General features: G+C 39.4%; 1 protein-coding gene across 3 annotated transcripts in view; it reads right to left on the minus strand.

The window, feature by feature from the left end:
* The window catches only part of CBFA2T2 (CBFA2/RUNX1 partner transcriptional co-repressor 2), a 142,392-nt gene that overhangs the window by 18,006 nt on the left and 99,540 nt on the right, over nt 1–24,846 (minus strand). For all 3 annotated transcript variants that reach the window (XM_043602571.1, XM_043602570.1, XM_043602572.1), the window contains exons 2-8: nt 23,860–24,003; nt 19,172–19,413; nt 12,480–12,569; nt 7,809–7,990; nt 6,893–7,146; nt 6,042–6,127; nt 4,384–4,579 (exon numbers count right to left, since the gene is read on the minus strand). In XM_043602571.1, coding sequence (XP_043458506.1) covers nt 4,384–4,579; nt 6,042–6,127; nt 6,893–7,146; nt 7,809–7,990; nt 12,480–12,569; nt 19,172–19,413; nt 23,860–24,003 — 1,194 coding nt within the window. The remainder of the gene's footprint in view (nt 1–4,383; nt 4,580–6,041; nt 6,128–6,892; nt 7,147–7,808; nt 7,991–12,479; nt 12,570–19,171; nt 19,414–23,859; nt 24,004–24,846) is intronic.

Raw genomic sequence — 24,846 nt, forward strand, 5'->3', positions numbered from 1 at the left:
GAGCCATGTAGTTTCAACTAAAAAATGATACTTACTCTGAAAGACTGTTCTGGGAATTAAATGGTAACATACATAAAGGAATGGTTCCCAATTCTGGGAGCCCTGGTCCCACTTTAGTCCAATTAAATCAGAATCTTGAGGTGGGGCCAGGGCATCAGGAATTTTTTCCAAAAGTCCCCAGGTGGGATCTAATGGGCACTGAGGGTTAACTATTAAAGAAAAGTGCCTGACTTAGAAGCTGGTGCTCATGGTTAAGGTTTTCCAAACCACAGTAGGAGCACTACCTCTCTGTCAGTCAGATACATTTTCTGTTGTACAAAGGTAAAGTGTCTTTATTTAGCTGATTCTTCCAGTATTGCTACATCCTGATTTTTCAGTTGTGGGCATTACAGACTGACCAGACATTTCACTCTCTTTTAACCCCCACTGCCACTCCATCACAATTCCTTCCTCTTCTATTCCCCGCAACAGAGATCTACTCAAATTCTGTTATACCCGTAGTCAACATTTACAATACTTAATGTAAATACTAATCACAGCTGGGTCATGTGGTTCAGGTTCTATGAATCTTTGTATCTTCCTGAACAAGTTTTTATTTTTTTAAGAGTTAATAATTGAGGGGCGCCTGGATGGCTCAGTCAGTTGAGCATCTGACTTCGGCTCAGTTCATGATCTTGTGGTTTGTGGGTTTGAGCCCTGCATCAGGCTCTGTGCTGAGAGCTTGGAGCCCGGAGTCTGCTTCAGATTCTGTATCTCCCTGTCTCTCTCTGCCCCTCTCCTGCTCATGCTCCAACTCTCTCTCAAAAATAAACAAACATTTAAAAAAAAGGTAATAATTGTCTTATTTAGTCATATGCTAAGTTTCCCATGTAATTGTTTCTAATTCAATCTCACCTTCTCTTTCTATTGTGTAGACATTTTATAAATTTCATTTTCTAGAAGAAATCTCCAGCAAGCTTTTGGCCGATTCCAGCCTCAACTGCTTTCTAGGCTTGCTGTACCCTGTTGCTCGGGACCCTCCTTCACTAGCCTAGGGATTGCCTTCTGTTCTCCTTCTCAGGTCGGATCTAGTGTAATCAATTCCATGTCTTCCACTTCCTGGTTTACTTCCCTGTGTTAGGGCATAGCCTGCTCAACTGTGGTAGACACCCTGATAAAGGGTAGATAGGAGGTGCATTTTTTGAAAAATCGTGGGTTGTCACACATTTAACTGTTTTGGTCTAGCACAGAAGTCTAAGTTAAAATAACTTCAGAGTCATCTTTGAACATTCTATGACAATAACTGATGCTTGTTTTTTCCAGTGTTGTTTACTTGGCAGACTGGTTCGAGCCGGAGTACTGCCTTTCAGTTCTAGATAATTTTTTTGAATTATTTCAGTAACTACTTTATCTTCACTTTCTGTTCACAATTTCTGGAACTCATCTGATTTGGATTAGATGACTAACAAGTTCATAAAAATATTAACGCATGATTTGGTGAACAATGATAAAGTGAATAGTATAAACCTACAGGTCAAGAAAGACAATTCCAGCAACCCCAAATCCCTAAGAGGTGAGTAGTGGTAAACCACAGTCCTTTTTAAATGATACTAGCCAGACCTACAATCCTGTCCTCAGAAGAGCCAGTGGTAGAGATGATGAGCGCTCACTCTATACTCCCCATCACCTACAGCCTCCGCCTCACACCCCCAGAGAAAACCATTCTCTTGAACTCTGTGATAATGATTTTCTGATTTTTCCCTATGCTTTTCCTAACTATTTATGCATCCTAGATACCAAAATGCATCCCTTATCGTCTGAACCAAATCTATCTCTGAATATATTGTGAATCACCAATGTTCAGATAGAGGGAACCTATATTATTTTCAATGGGAAAAGTAATAATGCTATCCAGTCTCCAATCAATTTCTCTCCAAATCACCAAAACACTTAAATCCTAAGCAAATAATCCACCAGGGATTTCTACAACACCGTAAGCATTTAAAACACGAATTATTAAAACAAACAAAAAACTCAAAACAAACCCACAAACCACAAATTGTCTAATTATTTAAAAGTCATAGGTATGTCTGTATAATATGCCCAAGAGTACTGCCCAGTGTGGAACAGTGTTGCTCTAAATGCTAGTCTATAAACCTTTATGGTCCATAAAGAGATATGCATAAGCACCATGTCTCTAAGCACACTGCGTAACGTAGAGGACTTCTCTCAAAGTCAGCAACCGTGCCCAGCATGTGCTGTGGCAAGCTCCTGAGGTCATCATGGTCCAGTAACAATTCATTTTTGGAATGGTTTTGGTCCACATTTTGAATAGCAGGATTATTCAAGATATGAATTATGCTTTCTCTCTACGCTGTAACAAATGTGCTATGAGAGAAATAAACAGTGAAATAAAAATATGAAATACATATACTATGCATAAATGCACATACTGAAAGATATTATTTAAGTCAGCCAGACTGACCGCGGCCTGAAACACCAGAGAGAAGGAAACTGGGACCCATGGAGAGCTAAACCTACAGTGACAAAATAATTTCACACCCCAACTGTCCACACGTTTGAGAGTGAGGGATGTGCTAGTAATAATCAGGACCGAAGAACTGAAATAAACTGGTGCTGTCCCAGGCAAATTAGAACATTCAGTCACTCAAGCTAAACCCTCAAGTAAGGCGTGAAAAAGATGAGTAAGGGGTGTCTGGGTGGCTCAGTCAGTTGAGCATCCAACTTTAGCTCAGGTCATGATCTCATGGTTCGTGAGTTTGAGCCCTACATTGCATTTGTTGTTGTCAGTGCACAGCCCACTTCAGATCCTCTGTCCCCCCCCCCTCTGCCCCTCCCCCACTCGTGCACACACTTGTGTGCTCTAAGGAAAAGAAAGAAAAAAAAAGGATGAGTAGAGAGTAATGCAAAACAATGTTTAAATGGCCCAGCAAGACCTGCCATCTGGCTGGAGAAGAGCCGCCTCAGGACCACAGTTCACTCTGCACTGGATGCCTCCTAGCTAAACACATGCAGACTGACTGGTGGAAGGTTTGTGATTTGGATGGTGAACTTTGGATGTTTCTATAAATTGTTACAGGAGCTATTCATGAAGGTTCAGATGGTGAGGGATACCTGAGGATGAGCCCTGAAGTTGTTTGTATGTATGTACTGACTGATGGATGGATTGATTGTAATCTCTATACCCAACATGAGGTTCAAATTCATGACCTGAGATCAAGAGAGTCACATGCTCTTCTAAGCCAGTCAGGTGTCCTGAGCTCTGAAGTCTTTATGAAAGTAATCACAGTGTAGCTACAAGTATTCTTTGATGTCTTGCTGTGATATTCCACACAACATTGCTAATCAATGGTTGCCCTAAGAGTCATCTCGGTGGGAGTGGGATCCTTTGGTTACCAATGTCTTTGCCCCATTTTTGCTCAAGTCTTTTGTATTTATTATTTAAAAAATGTTTATGTATTTATTCTGAGAGAGAGAGAGAGAGAGAGAGAGAGAGAGAGGGAGTGAGCAGGGGAGGTGCAGAGAGAGAGGGAGAGAATCCTAAGCAGGCTCCATGCTGTCAGTGCAGAGCCAGATGCGGGGCTCGAACCCACAAACTGAGATTATGACCTGAGCTGAAACCAAGAGTCAGATGCTTAAACCGACTGAGCCATCCAGGAGCCCCTTGAAGCCTTTTTTAGACTAACAGCTGTCTTCTGTGGAACATGCTAGGTCTGTCATGATAAGTGATTCATTTTCCGTGATAAGAAGAGGGAGCTTGAAGTGGGTAGTTGGGGGAAAGTCTGATCACAGATAGCCCCTCGTTTGTCTGTGTCTTTGGATAGGGCACTTTTTCAGTTACTAGATGATTGTGATGGAACATTTTTGGGGAAACGGCTGTGGTGTCCTGGATGTACCCTGGACTGACAGAACAGTTGTTCTTACCTCTGCTGCTTCAGGTTGAGAAAAGACAAGATGGGCTAACCCAGCTTGGTATAGTAAAGGTATGGTAAAACTTTTCTAAAGGCCTCCAGACAGAGGTTGATAAATGGTGTCTTCCTGGATGGGGAGTGGGAAACAGAGGAGGGAAGGTGAGGTAAACATTTTTAGATTTTCAGGGCTACCGTTGAGGAGTAAATGTGATGTATGTGAGTACCTGGGACACTCAACGAGGCTGACTTTAACAACCACTCTTTGATCACCACCCAGCACATATAGAGGGAGTTAAAAACAGAACAAAATGACAAATATTCCCATTATCCATGTGAAAGACAGTATTTCTTGAACATTCCAGGTACTGAGTCCTTGACATATTTTATCATTCTCTTCACAATCACCTGAGTCTTTCTAACTCCACCATCTAGCACCGTCTTTCTGCCATCTTAGGTGAGACCCTCCCCTTACCATTGCTGAGAGAATCTGCACTCCCAGGACTGTGCTGCCTAGAGACCAACTCGCTCCCTGTCTTCCTCATCTCTGTGTTTTCGTTATATCGTCTTTTCCAGTAATTGAGTTCTTCACGATCAGATTCCTGACAGCGCCGCAGGACTGCCATGGAGCGCCTTGTCTTCTCTACCATTTCCATAATGCAGTTCAGAGCCTAAGCCAGAGAGGAAGTCAGAGATAAGATTAGGACTTTGAAACAACCAATACTGAAATTTAAGGATAGGTAAAATGTAAAGAAGGAAGGTTTAAGTATCTTATAGATCAGCAATATCAAGTCAACACATGAAAGCCATTCTTAACAACTTCTTTCTAAATATGTAGACGCAAATAATTTTTTTTGGATTTCAAAATAATCCTTTCTGGGGCGCCTGGGTGGCTCAGTCGGTTAAGCGTCTGACTCCGGCTCAGGTCGTGATCTCGTGGTCTGTGAGTTCGAGCCCCGCATCGGGCTCTGTACTGATAGCTCAGAGCCTGGAGCCTGTTTCAGATTCTGTGTCTCCCTCTCTCTGACCCTCCCCCGTTCATGCTCTGTCTCTGTCTCAAAAATAAATAAACATTAAAAACAAATTAAAAAAAAACAACAAAATAATCCTTTTTGGATTCTTCCAGGTTGAATCTCAGCCAGAATCTCACCATAATACAGTCCTTTAAACACTATGTATGGTGAAACCACATTATATCTCTGCCTAAACACATCAGGTTATCTGATAAGCTGGAGATTTGCCTAAGAATGCAATCAGAGAAATAATATTCAGAGACAATTTCACTCAAGTAGGAAAAACTATTGTATGTATATTTCAAGCAGGTACATCTTTTCTTCCCTTTTAGGACACGAATTCTCATTTGTTTTTAGAGAAGCACCATTTATTTAGCATTTCCTATATATTAGATCCTATGTAAGCACCTTACATATTAGAACAACCCTATGAATTCAAATAATACAGTATTCTTGAGGTGCCTGGGTGACTCAGTTGGTTGAACGTCTGACTCTCGATTTCAGCTGAGGTCATGATCTCATGGATCGTGGGATGGAACCCTGCATCGGGCTCTGCGCTGACAGTGTGGAGCCTGCTTGGGAATCTCTCTCTCTCTCAAAACAAATAAACATTAAACAACAACAACAACAACAGTATTCTTTGTTTTTTAAGATACAGAAATTAAGGCTAGAAATGGTAAAACAACTCATCCATCATACAAAGTAGGAAGTAGCAAAGCTGAGACCTGAACTCCCAAACTTCTGCTTTTAACCCTTATACTCTATGACTTAACTTGGTTATATCCTGAAGTGATTAACCCACCAAAAAGATTTGAGAGTTACTCTTAGCTCTTTAGCTAGGGGAGTAGTAGATAAAACAAGTTTTCAATTTTATTTTATTATTGTTTTTTAAGTAAGTTCTAGGTCCAACATGGGGCTTGAAGGGCTTGAACTCATGACCCTGAGATCAAGAGTGGAACATTATACTGACTGAGTCAACCAGGTGCCCTGATAAATCAAGTTTTTATGGCAAAGACACTGTGGCTCTGGTTAAATTCACTTCAGGCATATATACTCTATTATTATTATTGGTAATAAGAATTAAATGTAATAGGAAGATTATACACTGTAAGATCCTTACATGATCAAGATGTTTCCATTCATCAGCCCATTCCCTTTCTGTCAAACGGTGGTCTACCAACTCATCTTGATAGCCTCCATTTAGACCTAGTAGAAATTAGAGATTAGATGTGAAGATAGAAGGAAGAATATAATATACAGAATTCCACCAAGTAAATACAGAACACATCCATACCACCTATGAGCACTCTACCAGGGCAACGATTCACAAGGGAGTGTGGAACCCACAAAATGACATAAAACCAACAAAAAGCTACACTCAGTAGGTTAAGCGTCCGACTTTGGCTCAGGTCATGATCTCATGGCTTGTGGGATGGAGCCCCATGTCAGGCTCTGGGCTGACAGGGTGGAGCCTGCTTATGATTCTCTCTCTGTCTCTCCCCCGCTTGCACTCTCTCTCTCAAAATGTAAGTTAAAAAAGATAATAAGAACACTTTACTCTGAAATAAATCCAGACTTAGAGAAACACTGCAAGAATAGTAAAATAATTCTCATATATCTTTCACCCAGTTTCCAAAATGTTAATATTTTAGTTGATTTGTTTCATCATTCTCTAGTTTTCTACACCATTTAAGAAAAAGTGGTATCTCCTTATCCTTAAATATTTCACTGTGTATTTCCTAAAATTTACCGAGTCCCACTTCTATAAGAATAACAGTAACAAAGTATGAAGGGAGATCAATTTCAAATGAAATAAATACAACTCTAACATTCCTTTTTATGTATAATATTGTTTTATCTATCAGTGGAAAAAAGCGATGATTGTATTCTTTTGCTTTATAACTGAGTAGGAAAGTAACGCAAAGATTCAATCTGAATTTCAACCATTACCATGCTGCTCATGTCACTTACTAAGATTGTGGTGTCTATCACGAACTTCTCGATGTTCTAGCATCTTATTGGGCTCACGATACAGGTGTGAAGTTGCAATATCTTCCAACGTGTAGTGCTGAAGAGGTGGAGGAGTAGGATGGAACTGGCCCCCAGGATTCATGAGGGGCACAGTGAGGGCAGGACTGTGCCGGGGAGCAGGGCTGATGGTGCACACTCTCTTGGCAGGAGGCTCGGGAGGAATTGTATCTCTTTCAAAACCGCTCTCTTCCCTCCTTTAGAAGAACCGGAAGTACATATCTTAGCCCATACACAAGTGTTCATACAAACATGTCCTGAGTACCTACTCTGTGTTATGTATTGTGCTATGTACTTTCCCAAACAGGAAGATGATAAGGAAAGGTCTGGCGTGAGGCATGAACCGAAATGTCTCCAGAGGCCAGGCAGAAAACAAATTTTTCAACACGGTTAAAATATTGCTTCCTTGACTAATACTTTCACTCATACTGAAATTTCCAGAATAAATTAACACAATTTCAATCTTCAAAGTAAAGGTGACTCATTACCAAGTAACAATTAGTAATTGTTATACTTATTATTAGACTTCACACATCAGAAAAAATGCTTTGGACAAATTCTATTTCTGATGGTTCTGGAGCAGTGCACCCATAGAATGCCCTAGAGCAGAATCTCTCACCAGGGGGTATACAGAGTCATCTGAAGAATTTCTGAAAAATATTTGTATCTGGGAGCCACACCTATAGATTTGAGAAACATTCTGGTCTCTGATATTGGGACAGCGCAAAGCCAACCTTAGAAATTCTGAGTCCATACCTATGTATAACCACAGTAATTAAATTCTCTTTCTTTCACAAGCAAAGAGGAAGCTTAGAGTAATTCCAGAAAAGCAAGGACAACAAAGCACTTCTCTGCTCACCTCTCCGGACTGGGCCTCTTTCCGTTTCCATGCACTTCCATGAGAAGCTCAGAAGAGTCAGCAGGTGACGCAATACTTGTGTTGAGCAGAAGGTGTTCGTGTTGAGCCAGGTATTGGGACGGGGTCTGCTTGGCGGCTCGAGCACAGTGCAGCAGTTCTCGCTGCAGCAGGGGCAGATTGGCCTTGAAAAAAAGAGGCAGGGGCTGGAAGGCAGTTTTCTAGGTGTTGGGCCCCACACAACAGAGCTCAGCACCTCAAAAGACTTTCACAAACATGACGACACAAGACAAAAGCCCTTCTCATCAGCCTGATTTTTATATGCCTCTCTAAGAGTAAAGTGACATCTAAAATACTGAACTTGAATTACTGGCTACCTTGTCTCTTGCCCCCACAAGGTGTAAATCCCCTCAACGGGAAGCCTGTGCTTTATTTACCTTTGTGGCCTAGTGTAGAGTCAAAGCTCAGTGAAGGTGTTGAACGTAAGAAGTTAAAACTTTATACATTTTTGGGGGTATCTGTCTGGCTCAGTGGGTAGAGCATATGACTTTTGATATCATGGTTGTGAGTTCAAACCCCAAGCTGGGTGTGGAGTCTACTTAAAACTAAAAAAAAAAAAAAAAAAAAAAAAAATCTTTTTTTTTAATTTATACATTTTTCAAGACTTTGGCCAGTTAGAGAATTAGTACCATCTACACAGGGGTAGAAGAAATTCACTCTTTCCTCTATGATTATCAGTAAGTCATGGATTCTCTCTGTCAAATTCCAACTCGTCTCTGACAGGACTGCTCAACATTTTTTTTTCGTGTTCTCTATGACAGCTGTCATGGAATTCTGGAAGTGGTAATTACTTTGGCTTGGTAGAACATGGGGTTTCGAAGAAAGTATCAGGAGTGATGTAAATGATAGCAACAAGCTTTAGACTAAGCTCAGATGACACACAGGTAACCCAGGGGCAAAATCGATTTCTTATTGTGGCACCCCAGCTGGATCTATTTCCTTATTATTATTATTTTTTAATTTTTATTTATTTTTGAGAGAGCACAACCAGGGGAGGAGGAGAGAGAGAGGGGGGGAGTGGGGGAAGAGAGAGAGAGAGAGAGAGAGAGAGAGAGAGAGAGAGAGGAGAGATACAGGATCCAAAGTGGGTTCTACACCGACAGCAGTGACCCGATGCAGGGCTGGATCTCACGAACCGTGAGATCATGACCTGGGCTGAAGTCAGACGCCCAACTGACTGAGCCACCCAGGGGTCTCTTTTTCCTTACTTCGTAAAAGGATAATTAACTATGTACTTATTATATTTCCTTCTCAAAATTAGAAATCTTTAATGGGGACGAATCATAAAACAAACCCTATATATCTCTAAACTTCATATGTAAAATGTACTTTTCCTATATTCCTTTTATTAAAAGAAAATAAAGAATTATACTTTTCTTCCCAAATTTAAGAACAATTCAGACTGAGCACATAAAAGATGTCTTTATCTCAAGGGAAACAGATGAACAAGTAAATGGAGAGTTTTAATAGATGTGAGTAGTCACCCCTTTACCAAGGGTTAATTTAGCAGGCACCATAATTAGTGACTCTCTTAAAGCAGAAATAAATTGAGAAAACCCAAACGTTAGCCAAAAAACTGCCATAACGACCTATCTCATGCTGTTCTCCAAAACAACAGAGTTAAGAATAGGGAATGTGACAATATAAAATACTTTTTAAGTCTGTTCTATAGCCTCCATCTTATAACAACTGCTAAAAAAAAAAATCTTAACTGAAAAAAATACTGTGTAAAATATCTTTTACATCTGTGACATGTGCCCTTTGATGAATTTTTTTTTTTAATGCTAATTATTTCCTATTAACACAAATTTCACAAATCTTGGTTCCGGAGTCTTAGGGGAAATAATTGTCTGTTGGCTCTGACATACAGCAAAGAGACCAAGATAGAAGCAGCACAGCTGTTTCGGGGCTACAAAGGCACCACAGACTGAGGCAAAGCTTCAATGCTATCTAAACAGATAGCATTGGGCCCCTGACACCTAAGCATTTTCCTATTTGTTTGCTCTACTCTCATTTTAAAAGATTTAAAAAACTGGTAACAATACCTCAATAAGTTGACCCATCTCTCTGATGCTATTATTTTTTTTTTAGGAAGTGAAGGCAGAAATACAGGTAAAAGGGGCATATTTATTTGGCCGGGTGTATTAGACTTTGTGAGTCAAGATGCAAAAGTGAAGATATCATGTGGGTCTCAAACAGTGTATAAAAAAGGTCCAATAACAAACGGAGTATAATTTTTTGTAGTATCAGTCTCCTACTAATGCAAAGAATGGAATGCATTTTGTTGGGGGGCTGGATTGAGGATAACATTTAGCTTAACTGGGGCTCAGAGTCTGTGTTCCCTATTACAAATCGATTATAAACGTGCACCTGTAAAAATTATTCTTCTTGGGGCACCTGGATGGCTCAGTCAGTAGAGCATTCAACTCTTGATCTCAAGGTGATGAGTTTGAACCCCACATGGGTGTAGAGTATAAAAACAAACAGACAAACAAACAAATTCTTCTCTCTAGGGCTGTATGAAACCATTTGGTGAGCTGGTCTGGGGGTCACAGATTTCCAAACTATGCTTGGTCTAGAACACCCTGGTATTTGACCCTAGTCTTTCACTGCTGGGGAGCTACTTTATACTTTGGCAAGTTATAGATAAATGATACCAATGCAAAATAATTACTATCTATGGACATGAATAAAATTATGTCCAATAGAGGTTCAAATGACTTCCCTTGTGCTCTCTATAGAAGCCAATTTTACTTCTGGTTGCACATTCATATCAATAATCCTGACCTATATAAATGTGTCTGTTCTTTGGATTCTCCCCTGAACTGGTTGTAACATGTTATTGATTCCTTCATTAATGAGTTAAAGAAAATCTTTGACACAGGTTCATCTTTTATTGGTACTAGTCAGAATGTTACCTGTTTTGTTGCTGTTTGTTGTTTTTAAAAATTATTGTATAAAAGGGAAAAGGCAGTAACTTTACCATGGGAAAGCATGGTAGATAGACACTGCCTTCACCAAGTGATCAAAGTCAACATCACCAATTAGAAGACAGATTAACATCTACGTCTACAAAGAGAATGCAGTGATACCACTTAACCTGCTCTTGCTGCCTAAGATGTATAACCCATTCCTCATCATGAGGAAGCTTCAGAAAAATTCAAAGTGAAGTACCTTCCATAAAATAACTATCCTGAACTCTTCAAACTGTCAAAGTCATAAAAGTCTGAGAAGCTATTTCAGATTAAAGTGGACTAGAGAAACATGACAACGAAATGCAAGATGTGATCCTGTATCAGGTATAGGACCACACAAAAAAGCTTTTCTTTCACTGTAAGAGACATTAGTGGGACATTTGGTGAAACATGAATAAGGGCTGTGGATAATAGTGCATTATCAATGTTAATTTCTTGATTTGTTAATTATACTAAAAAGTATTGAGATGTATCATGTCTGCAGCTTATTCTTAAATATTTCTTTTTTTTAAAATTTTATTTATTTTTTAATATTTTTAATGTTTATTTACATTTGAGAGAGAGAGAGAGAGAGAGTGAGTGAGCAGGGGAGGGGCACAAAAAGAGACAGAATCTGAAGTACGCCACAGGCTCTGAGCTGTCAGCACAGAGCCCAACGTGGGGCTCGAACTCACAAGCCTTGAGATCATGATCTGAGCCGAAGTCAGATGCTCGACTGACTGAGCCACCCAGGTGCCCCAAAAGATTTTATTTTTTAAGTAATCTCTATATCCAATGTGGGGGCTCCAACTTGCACACCTGAGATAAAGAGTCATATATATGTTCTATCGACTGAACCAGCCAGGCACCCCTCAAATATATGAGGGAAAAAAATAATTACAAGACAAAATAATAATAGAGATGTGATAAAATAGTAACATGTAGAGAATGTGACTAAAGAGACGGTGGTACAGTATACAGGAAGTTTATTGTACCATATTGCAACTTTTCTAGGAGTATGAAATTATTTTGAAATAAAACACTTTTTTTAAAGGGCATATTACATATAAATTTAATACTGCCTTACTTCTCACGTAAGTACAATTCTGAACAACGTCTCCCAAAAGTTATGTTCTAGGGAACATTAATTCCAGAGGACCTAATCAGAAGCTAGACTAACTGGGGTTGGGGAGACAGCAACATTGTCTTTCTGTATGTTCTTCTGTTCTTAGGATAAGTGGGAAGTGCAAGGCCTCTCCTTTCTCTGACAGCCTTCTCAGAAAACACACACACTTTCCCCACTGGCCACAAACAAAAGATTTAATGTTCAGTTACTTTCTCTGCTAAAAGCCCAGCCTCCAAACCATCCACACACTCACCTTCGGCCCACTCACCTCCTGCTCCCCACCTGCTATTATGTGTTATCAGCAGTATCTGCATATGGACCAAAACTCAAGGCTTCTGTAATTCCCATCCTACCAAGTGTGAATAAGGCATATCTGCAGACCACACTCCCATTCCTCTTAGCAGACTCAAATAAAAGAAAGATATGAAAATGTGTGGCAAGCTACCCTGGCTTAGATCACAGAACAGGGATCAGCAGCAGGAAAATTTGAGGAAATGCTGAAGATAAATTACATTCAGTAATTATAAGAATTACCTTGAGGAATGGAATCACAAAAGGACGAAGAGGAAAGTTTGTAGCCTCTTGGAGCTTGCAATGGAATTCTTCAATTGTTACTGTTGAGTTCTGAAAAGACAAATAACACTGTCAATTTCTAAAACTGGATACTGTCTCCCCAATACAAATCTAATAGTGCTAACTCTTTTTAAATCAAGGAAAAGGATAATCCCAACAACACCACTGTAAACTCAGATCCCTCTCAAAGGTTAAACAAATTGTTTCCTTTATGAATAAAGTGTGGCCTCATTGATTTTCTTTTCTTTAATACCCTAAACCTAAACTGTCCTCTGTACTCAGCTACTGCTTTCCTCAGCATTTGTGAAGAAGGCACTCAGGCCTCTCGAATCAAGGAGCTCATGGCAAACCACCTTGGGTACCGGAAACCAAACCTACAACATTCCCAGATGGAACAATCCTGAATGAGTCCAGGATATCAACTTCTGAAGTTCACTTCTTCATAGATCGTGCCCTCCTCCTAGCATCAGTTCCCTAAATATTCTAAAGAAATTTAAAAACAAACGAAAAAAAAACAAGGCAAAACAATCAGTGCCTTCTACCTTCAAGTGGTCTGCCTGCATATGAGAGACCTGGAAACAGGCACACGCCCACTGGGAAGGTTGTAGTTATTTCCCGTAAGGTTCTTAGCACTTCCCATGTATTTTTTCAAAAGTCTACCTTTAAATAGGGTTCTTAGCTCCTCTGCTCAGGTGAATGTACAAATAAAAATATTTTCCTCAAAGTTCACAAAATATTTTTATTCAATTCCCTAAAACATAGTATAATACCAAGTTAAAGAACAAAACTGGGCATTATTCTTGCTTCCCTGAGAGAACAAGTACCACTTCTAGGGATTTTATTTTATAAAATCATCAATGGTTCAAAGCTGTAACAAGTACCATACAGATTGTTTATCAACACAATACTGCTTCTTGACAATAAGGAACAGAAAACATTATGGTCCACTACCAGGAAGTTGCATTAAAAATGATGGTACAAAAGGGGCACCTGGGTGGCTCAGTCAGTTAAGTATCCGACTTCAGCTCAGGTCATGATCTCATGGCTCATGAGTTTAAGCCCCACATGGGGCTCCCTGCTGACAGCTCAGAGCCGGAGTCTGCTTTGGATTCTGGGCTCCCTCTCTCTCTGCCCTCCCACACTCACACCTGCCTCTCTCTCTCTCTCAAAAAAATAAATAAATACATAAACATTCAAATATTCAAAAAGAATGATGGTACATGGGGCGCCTGGGTGGCTCAGTCAGTTAAGTATCTGACTTCGGCTCAGGTAATGATCTCACAGTTTTTGAGTACAAGCCCCGCGTTGGGCTCTGTGCTGACAGCTCGGAGCCTGGAGCCTGCTTCGGATTCTGTGACTCCCTCTCTCTGTCCCTCCCCTGCTCACACTGTTTCTCTCTCTCTCTCTCTCTCTCTCTCTCTCTCTCTCAAAAATAAAATTAAAAAAAAATTTTTTTTAGAGGAGGAAAAATTAATTAATTAATTAAAAAAAAAAAAAAAAAAAAGGAATGATGGTACAGCCATACATCAGAACACTAAGGGAACAGGAAAGACTATATGCATGAATAAGGAAAGGTGTTTACAATATACTGTGAAATGAAAAACCAGAAAAAGAGCAGCATGCTTTCCTATAAGCCATTTATGGAAATTACACACACACACTTATATAGTATCTTAAGTGCCTAAAAAGACAAGTACAACAGCACTTATTTCTGGATATGAAATTATGTTGGATTTTCCAAATATATCACACTAATATTCGGTAAAAATTAAAAATATTTCTTTTTACAGAAAAGAGTATATCAAATTAAACGATGTTAAATTAAAGTATTTGAAGCTTATCTCATTTCACATCAATCCTTTTTTTTAAAGAATTTACTTTCTTTTATTTTTTAAGTTTTTACGAGAGTGTGAACAGAGGAGGGGCATAGAGAGAGGGAGACAGAGGATCCCAGGGAGACTCAATGCTGTCAGTGCAGAGCCTGACATGGGGCTCCCTCGCACAAACTGCGAGATCATAATCTGAGCTGAAACCAAATGTCACTTAACCGACTGAGCCACCCAGGCGCCCCAGTGACAGTTTTATTGATCTCTCACCAATCTTGATATCTTATTTGCTAGGTTAGAATGTTCAGGATCACGCTGAATAGAAGAAACATTCTTTTGTTTTTTAGAAAAGACATTCTCATCTGATTCCTAGTATTAGAGGGAAAGCATTCAAAATTTGGCAAGCATGAGGCTTGCTGTAGGTTTTTTGTAAGATAACAACTATCATCAGATTAAGAAAGTTCCTGCTCTAATTGTTTTGCCAAGTGTTTTTTTTTTAAATAATGAATGGAGAGGTGCTTGGGTAACTCAGTAGGTTAAGCGTCTGACTTTGGTCAGGTCATGATCTCCCCATCTGTGGGTTGGAGCCCCATGTCGGGTCTGTGCTGAGAGCTCAGAGCCTGAAGCCTACTTCGGATTCTGTGTCTCCTTCTCTCTCTCTGCCCCTCCGCCACTCGCGCTCTCTCTCTCAAAAATAAACATTAAAAAATTTTTAAAAATAAAATAAAATAATGGATGTTAAATTCAAGTAACACTTCTTTTTCTGCATCTTCTCCAAATAAATTCATAGTTTCAATACCAATTCCTATAGACTGAATTTTTGTGCCACTCAGAATTCGTATGTTGAAACCTAATTCCCAATGAGTTGGTATTTAGATGTGGAGCCTTTGGGAGATGATTAGAGGTCATGAAGGCAGAGCTCTTAGGAACAGCATTAGTGCCCTTGTAAAAGAGACCTCAAGAGATCTCCCTCGCCTCTTCGGCATTGTGAAGACACAGTGAGAAGACAGCTATATAGGAACAAGGAGGTAGGCTCTCACAGAATACAAAATCTACTGGCACCACTTACCAGCTTCCAGAACTGTGAGATAAATGACTGTTGTTTATAAATCACCCAGTCATTGGTATTCTGTTGTAACAGCCTGAACAGACTGATTCAGGACACGGATTTTAATAAAATTCCCATTATATCAGAGTATAAATTAGTATAATATGTAGGAAAACCAATGGCCTTACATATTAAATTGGTATATATGCATACCTTATGAAATCCCAATTCCACTGTTCAGTGCAATGCTTGCACATGTGTACCATGTAAAAGAAGGTTTACAGCAACATTATTTGCAATGGCTCCTATACAGAAAAGAGTCAATGTAGCAGGTTTAAAACTGATAACCTTCTTAAAGAGCACTTACAAGGTTGGGCCATCGGCTGGCACCTATGAATTTGGCTGATGAACAGTTTCCCATAAAGATATAAAACTTTCCCTAACCGAAAAGGTAGAAACACCCCAGTGTACATCAATAGATGAATGCAAAAGATGAAGCCTACTTCGGATTCTGTGTCTCCTTCTCTCTCTCTGCCCCTCCGCCACTCGCGCTCTGTCTCTCTCAAAAATAAACATTAAAAAATTTTAAAAATTAAATAAAATAATGGATGTTAAATTCAAGTAACACTTCTTTTTCTGCATCTTCTCCAAATAAATTCATAGTTTCAATTCCAATTGCTGATGAAATACCAATTTCATCAAAAGATGAAAGCAAAATGTGGTATATACATGCAATGGAATCTTTTCAGCCAAAAAAAGTAGAAAAATATGATAAATACTATAACAGGGATGAACCTTGAGGATAATTACACTAGGCAAAATAAGCAATAGAAAGACAAATACTGTATGATTCTACTTATATGAGGTAGCTAGAGTAGTCAAGTAGACTGGTGGTTGATAGGAACTGAAGGGTAAGTAAGGGATGGGGAGTTATTGTTTAATGGCACAAAGTTTCAGTTTTGCATGATTTAAAGAGTTCCTGAGGTGGATAGTGGTGATGGTTGCACAAAATACACTTAAATCATTGAATTATACACTTAAAACTGGGTAAGTTGGTTGTTATGTGTATCTTTACCACCTACTGACAATTATCATTGGGAAAAAAAAAATTAACCTGAGAATGGCCATTTAAAGGACACAATTGGTTACATGTACATACAAATACTTCTTCAGCTATAAAAAAATTTTGACGGGGTGCCTGGGTGACTCAGTTGGTTAAGTGTCCAACTTCGGCTCAGGTCATGATCTCACAGTCTAGGAGTTCAAGCCCCACATCGGGCTCTGTGATGACAACTTAGAGCCTGGAGCCTACTTCAGATTCTGTGTCCCTCCCTCGCTCTGCCACTCACCTGCTCCTGCTCTGTCTCTCTCTCTCTCTTAAGAATAAATAAGACATTAAAAAAAAAAAAAAAACAAAAAAAAACACGAAGTTTAAAAAAAAATGGACTTCTTTTCTGTTTTTCTTTCTTTCTTTCTTTCTTTCTTTTTTTTTTTTTTGCAAATGAGGGCTATCATTTTTTCTTTTACTCTTGAAATTCTCTTCAACCTTAGACTCCACTTAAAGCTGGGGCGCCTGTGTGACTCAGTCAGTAAAGCATCCGACTCTTGATCTCGGCCCAGGTCACGATCTCACAGTTTGAGAGTTTGGGCCCCACATCGGGCTCTGCACAGATGGTGCAGAGCCTACTTGGGATTCTGTCTCTCCCTCTCTCTCTGCCCCTCACCTGCCTGTGCTCTCTCTCTCTCAAAATAAATAAATACACTTAAAAATATATATACAGAGTTGTGCCTAAATCTGTTGCTAGAATTGGTATGACATTCTGATGTTTGCTTTGCTTACAATTATGTTCAAACTCATTTTGACATTTAAAGCCCAATTTTATTACTCTAGATCTAGTAGCATAAAATTTGACCAAAAACATTTTTCCCCTAAAAACAAAAATAAAAAAACCTTTCTAACTGATAAGGGTGGCTCACTGTGCCTAGACAGTGTTTTTGCAAACATTGCGGTTTCTGCTGAACATTGATTTTTCCTTCTGGGAATTTGGAATTTCAGCAGGTGCTGGCAAAGACTGCCTATGTACCCAGACTCAAGTAAAAACCTTGGGCATGGAGTCTCGAATAGGCTTTCCTGGGCAAAAGCATCACACATATGTCACTACATTTTCACTGCTGGGGGAAGAGTGAGCTCTGTGTGACTATTTATACAAGAGAAGAGCATAAGGAAGCCTGCACATGGATTCCACTAGATTCCAACAGTATCTCTTTCTTTTATGATCCAGCTGTGTAACCTTATGCCTCTGTAATAAATCTTAGTTGTGAGCACAGCTATATGCCAAGTCCTGTGAATTCTTTTAAGAAATTTCAGAACTTGGGGGTTGTATTAGGTTCTTTGACTATGCCTCAAAATGCAAACAACTCAAATGCCCATCAAGAGCAAAAAGTACAAATTGTATTCCTACAATAAAATACTATATAATGTAGCAATGAAAATGAACAACCTTAAAAAAAAAAAAAAAAAGAACAACCTAACAGCTCTAAAAAGCAAAAGGGATTAAATCTGAAATGATGAAAAAGTCATTTATCACATTCTGCCTTGTATGAAAGTTGTTTCTTCTACACTAGACTGAGAAATCTGTTAAGTTATTCAACTTTTTAGCCTCAGACTCCTCTAATTTATGTGGGTTACATCTATCAATAATCCCAATATTAATAATTAACTTCAGAATTTGGAAACCATTTATTATTAACCCATTTCAAAATAACAGTATTTTCCCCAAAAATGTAGTAGGAAGAATGGCACTGTAATTACAGTTTTGCAAATCTTTTTGGTACCTGGGTTATTAAAAGACAACTGGGCTCTCTTATCTGCTTCTGCATTTAATCCATTTCAACAGCCTGCATCATGCAGCTTTGAGAAAATTCTATTGTATGCTTCTTAGAGAGTAAGAATGAAAATGCAAGGAACATCTTAATATTATTATGAAAATAATTTTCGCCTTCAGAAGTTCCAGGAAGGGTCTGGGGGAATCTCAAGGGTCCCTGATTACACTTTGAGAACTACAGCATTAAGGCTTAGTAACGTGATTCACTTTTACACAGGTAGAGCCTAACATGCAGAACCATGAGGTGCTTTTTCAAGAGGTAAATCTTGTAGAATTCAATTTACAAACATAGGGAACTGTCAGTACTTTCCTTATATACAGTGATACGCAAACCCCACCCAGCTGTCTATGTCAGAAATTACTGCCTTATACCATCATGGGTTCACCATACTCCTTGTACAAAGAAAAATTATGTGTGGTTTGAAAATTCTACAGAAACTATATTTGCATGAAGAGCTGAAGAATGTAATCCCTTTGACACTATTTAAACCACGAGACTTATAATTTTACAAACTATTATCCTGAAACTTAAACTCCCTGTTTTTCTTTTCTCTCAGGTTTGGAAACAATGCACCAGGCACTGAATATATTAAGTAACAAAACCTTGTGTTAGCTTGGTTGAACCTCAGTAGCCTGTTGAAATTCAGTTGACGATGAATTCAAAGCTGTTTCTTGGAATTAAATCAACGTAGTAAGAAATAATAAGGTAAACATTATAGATTTGTTTCCTTAATAAGTATTGTTACCCATAATTGAAATCCACAATTCCACAGGTTTATATGAGTTATATAATAACTAATCTAGTCTGCATATTTTGCCATGTTGCTCCAGGTTTGCTGGCTTTGGTTCTGAGCCACGTACTCAGATAGCTGTGGACAGTGATGCCGTACTTACCACCAGTGCTAGAACAAGAGTCCGCACCTTCTCCCCAATCTCAGGTGAGATGTCATTGCCAAACTGTTGCAGTGTGGTAAGGAAGCGTTTCAACTTGCTGAGCTGCCGAGCACCACAAGTGGCTGGCAACTGTTGATTTGTTAGTGCAGATGATGTGGAAGAGGCAGGACCATTGCTGAATCTCTGTGGTGGTGATGGGGCACCATTCAGGGTAGGAGGAGAATGGTTGATGCCATTGCTTACTAAAAGAAAGCCAAAATGAAAGACTCTGTTTAAGTGCAAAACACACAGGTCTTTGTTAATTTCTTCCTCTTTGCATTAACCTTCGTTTATTCATTTGAATTTTGTAAAGCACATATTAAGAATATACAAGAAACTGTTTCTGCCCTCAGTGAGACTCCTACATAGGAAGACAGACTACCAGGTCAAAAATCTTAACAGAATAACACAGACGTGTTAAAATAAGAGTACGGAGTGCTGTAAGAGCTTGGAGAAAGGCTATCTAATTATAGTTGCTCTGGGGCCGGGGTAGGTGAAGATTTCCTGCAACAGGTACTGCAGAAGCTGAGTCTGGTAGGATACGTATTTCCAGTGTACTGGACACTTACGCGCACAAATGCGCACCTTTCATGTGACATCTCCTTCCTGATCTTAGGGTTCCAAAGAAGTTAAGCAATCAGTTACAATGTAGCATGTGAATAGACAATCAGAAAAGAGAGTTCTGTGGAAGTGAGAAATGTTTTCTCTAGGCTATAGATTTAATGACCTATTGCTGCAAAAAGGTATATAAGGTACACATCTCTTGGACCATTCAGAATATTCATGCCCATCACAGTCAGTTTCTCTCTGCTCCAACAGGGTGATATTAATAGTGCCGAATTCTTGATCATTCAATAAAGCATTTTCTAGACACTACACAGGACAACACACCAATTTCTGCTCAAATTATAACAAAGGTGATTGATTAATAAGACTTTAATTACTGTTCCCCATCGTTCTTACTCATTTCTTGCTAGTTTCAATTTGCAACATCACCCTAGAACTGAGTTCTCCTTCTTCACTGAATGGTGAAATAAAATTACCTGGTGACTAAGCGTCAATAGATTTTCACTTAATCATACCCAGGCTTGAACATCTAGGAAAATGAAATTAAAACATATGTCTAAAAAACATACGAAAAGAGCCCAATTATTTAATCTTTACCTAACTTAGAAAACTGACCATTTACTTATATTGGGCCTAACACCAAGTCATTAATCATGAAAAATCTTCCACGTCCCTCCTTCTGCCTCCATGCCGGTCATAGTTGGTCAGCCATACTGTTCCTACTACTTGACTGATCCGGATTCAAATTTGATCTAGCAAACTTTTCCTCATCCTATATATGCTCAGGTATCACCTATATCAAGAAACATTCTTTAACAGATTCTGTGGCTGCACATTAAGGTAAACCTTGATAGATTTAATAACTCTGTACTGCCTACAGATACTTCCATTATGGTACCTACTTACTTTTTCTAGATTTGTACTGTCTTAACAGACTGTGAACTTTTTTTTTTTTTTTTTAAACATTTATTTTAGAGAGAGCATGAGCAGGGGAGGGACAGAGAGAGGGGGAAACAGAGAATCTGAGGCAGGCTCCAGGATCTGAGCTGTCAGCTCAGAGCCCAACATGGGGCTTGAAGCCACGAACCATGAGATTGACCTGGGCCAAAGTCACTCAACTGACTGAACCACCTAGGTGCCCCAAGACTGTGTACTTCTTAATGAACACTATGTTCTATATCTGTATATACTATACTAAGTTTTGTAGACTGTATATACCATACATAAATAGATTGCCTTTGTTCATTAGCTAGCAAAGTGTAAGTGTTGAGGAAAAAGCTGCTGAATGATTCACTACATAAAAGACTAACAGGCTAAGAAAGAAAGGGTGAATTCTCCTCTGTATCTTTCATTAAAAGAGATCACTAGAGCTACTGGAAAGGAAAGCTCAATACTCAACCTCAGCAATCCAGAAAATTAGTTGCAATGGTCTGCTGTTTCTTTGTGTTCACAGAAAGGTCAATTGCCATTGGAGAGCTGCCCCTTTTGAAGCAATCCATAAGTGGAATATATTACTGTGCTTTTAGCCACGCTGCTTTTTCACAACCTCTTCAGTGAAAGCATATGAGCACATTTTCTGAAGTAAAATGAAGTAGTCAAATGTGGAGGTAAAAAGAGCTGAATTCACGTGCAGATATATCTATTCCTATTGTATCTTGAAATCTGAATGACAGCCTAGGTTTAAATCTCTTCATTTCAAGACAGCACCTATATCTAAGGATGTAGAACTTTGAAATAGAAAATAGAATTTTAATTTTTTTTTTTAACGTTTATTTATTTTTGAGACAGAGAGAGACAGAGCATGAACGGGGGAGGGGCAGAGAGAGAGGGAGACACAGAATAGGAAGTAGGCTCCAGGCTCTGAGCCATCAAGCCCAGAGCCCAACACGGGGCTCGAACTCACGGACCGCGAGATCATGACCTGAGCTGAAGTCGGACGCTTTACCGACCGAGCCACCCAGGTGCCCCGAAAATAGAATTTTAAAAAGGATATTAAACTTCATTTCTAGTTCCAGACTGCTACAGTTGCCACTTACTCAATTTCAAATGTTTTAAAATATAATAATTAAAATTTCTATTAAAGCTGTACCACTTAGACTCTTTTGCCTTTTAAAATAATAAACACAGGGGCGCCTGGGTGGCGCAGTCGGTTAAGCGTCTGACTTCAGCCAGGTCACGATCTCGCGGTCCGTGAGTTCGAGCCCCGTGTCGGGCTCTGGGCTGATGGCTCGGAGCCTGGATCCTGTTTCCGATTCTGTGTCTCCGTCTCTCTCTGCCCCTCCCCCGTTCATGCTCTGTCTCTCTCTGTCCCAAAATAAATAAAAAACGTTGAAAAAAAATTAAAAAAAAAAAAACACAAAAAACGTACATGTTTGAGCAATGATAGTGTGTAAGCTTATGTAAAGGCATTTAAATAAGAAAATGCATATAGTGCCTAGCAGAGTGCTCTAATGCATTGTGGGTACTCCATAAACACTGAGTGTCCTCTGCTCTATGAGGCACAGTATCTGAGAGACTCAACATGCACAGGCACAGAAAGGCAGAAAAATTCAGATTAAAATCTAGACACGTAAAGGTGCGCCTGGGTGGCTCAGTTGGTTAAGTGTCCGACTTTGGCTCACATCATGATCTTGTGGCTCATGGGTTTGAGCCCTGCATCGGGCTCTATGCTGACAGCTCAGGATCTTCCACCTCCCTCTCTCTCTCTCTTCCAACCTCGCTCATGACCTGTTTCTCTCTCTCTCAAAAATAAATAAACATTAAAAGAAAATTAAAAAACAATCCACACAAGTTAGTATGTATGCATGTAAGTCTAGATTTTAAATTGGGTCTTCTTTTGACTTTTGTTTGTGTGTTTAACTATACATATAGGGCTGATTGCTGAGTTACACAGGCTTTGTGAAAATTCAACTTTACTAAATACTACCAAATAATTTTCTCACATTCAAACAATGTAGGAGTGTTCAGGTAGCTCACCATATGCTCAGCAAAGCTTGATATTACTTTCCATTTTGAACATTCTTGTATTACATTGGGTTTTAGTTTGCATTAACTTGATGCAAAGTTGAACATCTATTATATATTTATTGGCTAATGTAATTCTTTTTTTTAAGTGTTTATTTATTTTGAGAGAGAGAGAGAGAGAGAGAGAGATTCCCAGCAGGCTTCACACTGAGTACAAAAGCTGTATGTGGGCCCTGATCCCATGACTGTGAGATCATGACCTGAACTGAAATCAAGAGTTGGACATTTAGCTGACTGAACCACCCAGGCGCCCCTGGCTAATGTAATTCTTATGGACTGAATTATGCTCCCCCACAAATTCCTACGTTGTAGTTCTAATCCCCTGCATCTCAGAATGTGACTGTATTTGGAGACACAGCCTTTAAAGGTTACATTAGGTAATGTGGGTGGTCCGTAATCCACTATGATTATTGTCCTTATAAGAGGAAAGGACAGCAGGTATACACATGCACAGAGGCAAGGACATGGGAGGACACAGCAGGAAGGGTGGCCATCTGCAGCCAAGGAGAGGGGCCTCAGAAGAAACCAAACCTGCTGACGCCGTGATCCTGGACTTCTTTCCTCCAGAACTGTGAGTTTCAGCCAACCCGTCTGTGGTATTTTGTTGTGACAGCCCTAGCAAACTAATACAATATTCATTCTCTTTTGTCAAGAGCCTTACCATGGTAGTCCTGGAATAGTTTTAGAAGTTGTTTGGTAATTATATGAAATTTACATTGATTCCTATAAAGCAATATAATAATTTAAATTCATTTTAGAGCCAAGAAATAAAAATAGCTACTTAATAGCCAGAGTATGAAAACAAAGTATCTATACCACTAAATTTTCAAATGCCTAAATTAGCTAAGTACTATTCTCAGAGGGCAAAAGCAATTTATAAAAGAAATAACCGTGTGTGTGTAATATGCATATGTACATATGTGTGTGTGTAGATATAAAATACCTTACAGCTATTTTGAAAATGTTGAATAGCATATGCAGAAGGCTTCATAGCAGCCAGTCACTTAGATCTAAACGTCACTCTGAACCACAAACCCAAATAAATTAAGAGGTCTCACATGCTGTTGGAGTAAATGACACTGGCCTGGGTCCCCCAGGATTTATTGGTGGGAGGGGTGGCATGGTGGGAGGTGAGGATCTTGACTGTATCTTCACTTCCACAGGCGATCCAGGCATTGCTGGCACTCTTTTCTCAGCACCAACTAGAGAGAATAAAAGGAATGGAGGTCAGAATTGTCCACAAGGTAATAAAAATCGTAACAGAAATATGAAATATGAAACACCAGTATATTTTCCTAGAGGACTGAGAAGTTAAGAAGATGCTTATCTGAGTAGGCTGTATGGAGGGCCCTCAAAAGGTATCTACAGTAGTTCCCTTTCAGCCAGTTTCACTTTCCACAGTTTCAGTTACCTGCGGCCAACCATGGTCTGGAAACACATGATCCTCCTGATGGGTAGAGAGTCAGAAGGGCAAGAGTAGCCTAACATAAGGTCATCATGCCTGGGTCATTCGCCTCATCATGCAGGCATTTTATTGTCTCACATCATCACAAAAAGAAGGGTAAGTACGGTACAATAAGATATTCTGATATAGGGGGAGAGACAGGGGGAAACCACACTCACATAACTTACAGTATATTGTTATAATTGTTCTATTTTATTTTCATTTATTGTTAATCTCTTACTGTGCTTAACTTATAAATTAAGTTTTATTACAGGTATGTGTATAGGAAAACACATAATATGTATTTAGGATTTGGTACTATCTGCAGTTCCAGGTATCCATTGGGGTCTTAGAATGTATCTCCTGTGGTTAAAGGCTGGGGGAGCAGGACGACTGTACCTCTGACTACCTTGAACTGTGAATATTATGCTCATTTGGAAAAAGGGTCTTGGAAGATGTAGCTAAGGATCTTGGAAGGAGATCATCCTGGATTATTGAGGGGGGCTCTAAACCCATTATGAATGATACCCTCCTAAGAAGAGCTGAAGGGGCACATACACAGAGGGAAGACTACATGAAGATGGACGTAGTTGCACAATGC

Source organism: Prionailurus bengalensis, chromosome A3 (genome assembly GCF_016509475.1).
Source record: "Prionailurus bengalensis isolate Pbe53 chromosome A3, Fcat_Pben_1.1_paternal_pri, whole genome shotgun sequence".
Classification (NCBI taxonomy): domain Eukaryota; kingdom Metazoa; phylum Chordata; class Mammalia; order Carnivora; family Felidae; genus Prionailurus; species Prionailurus bengalensis.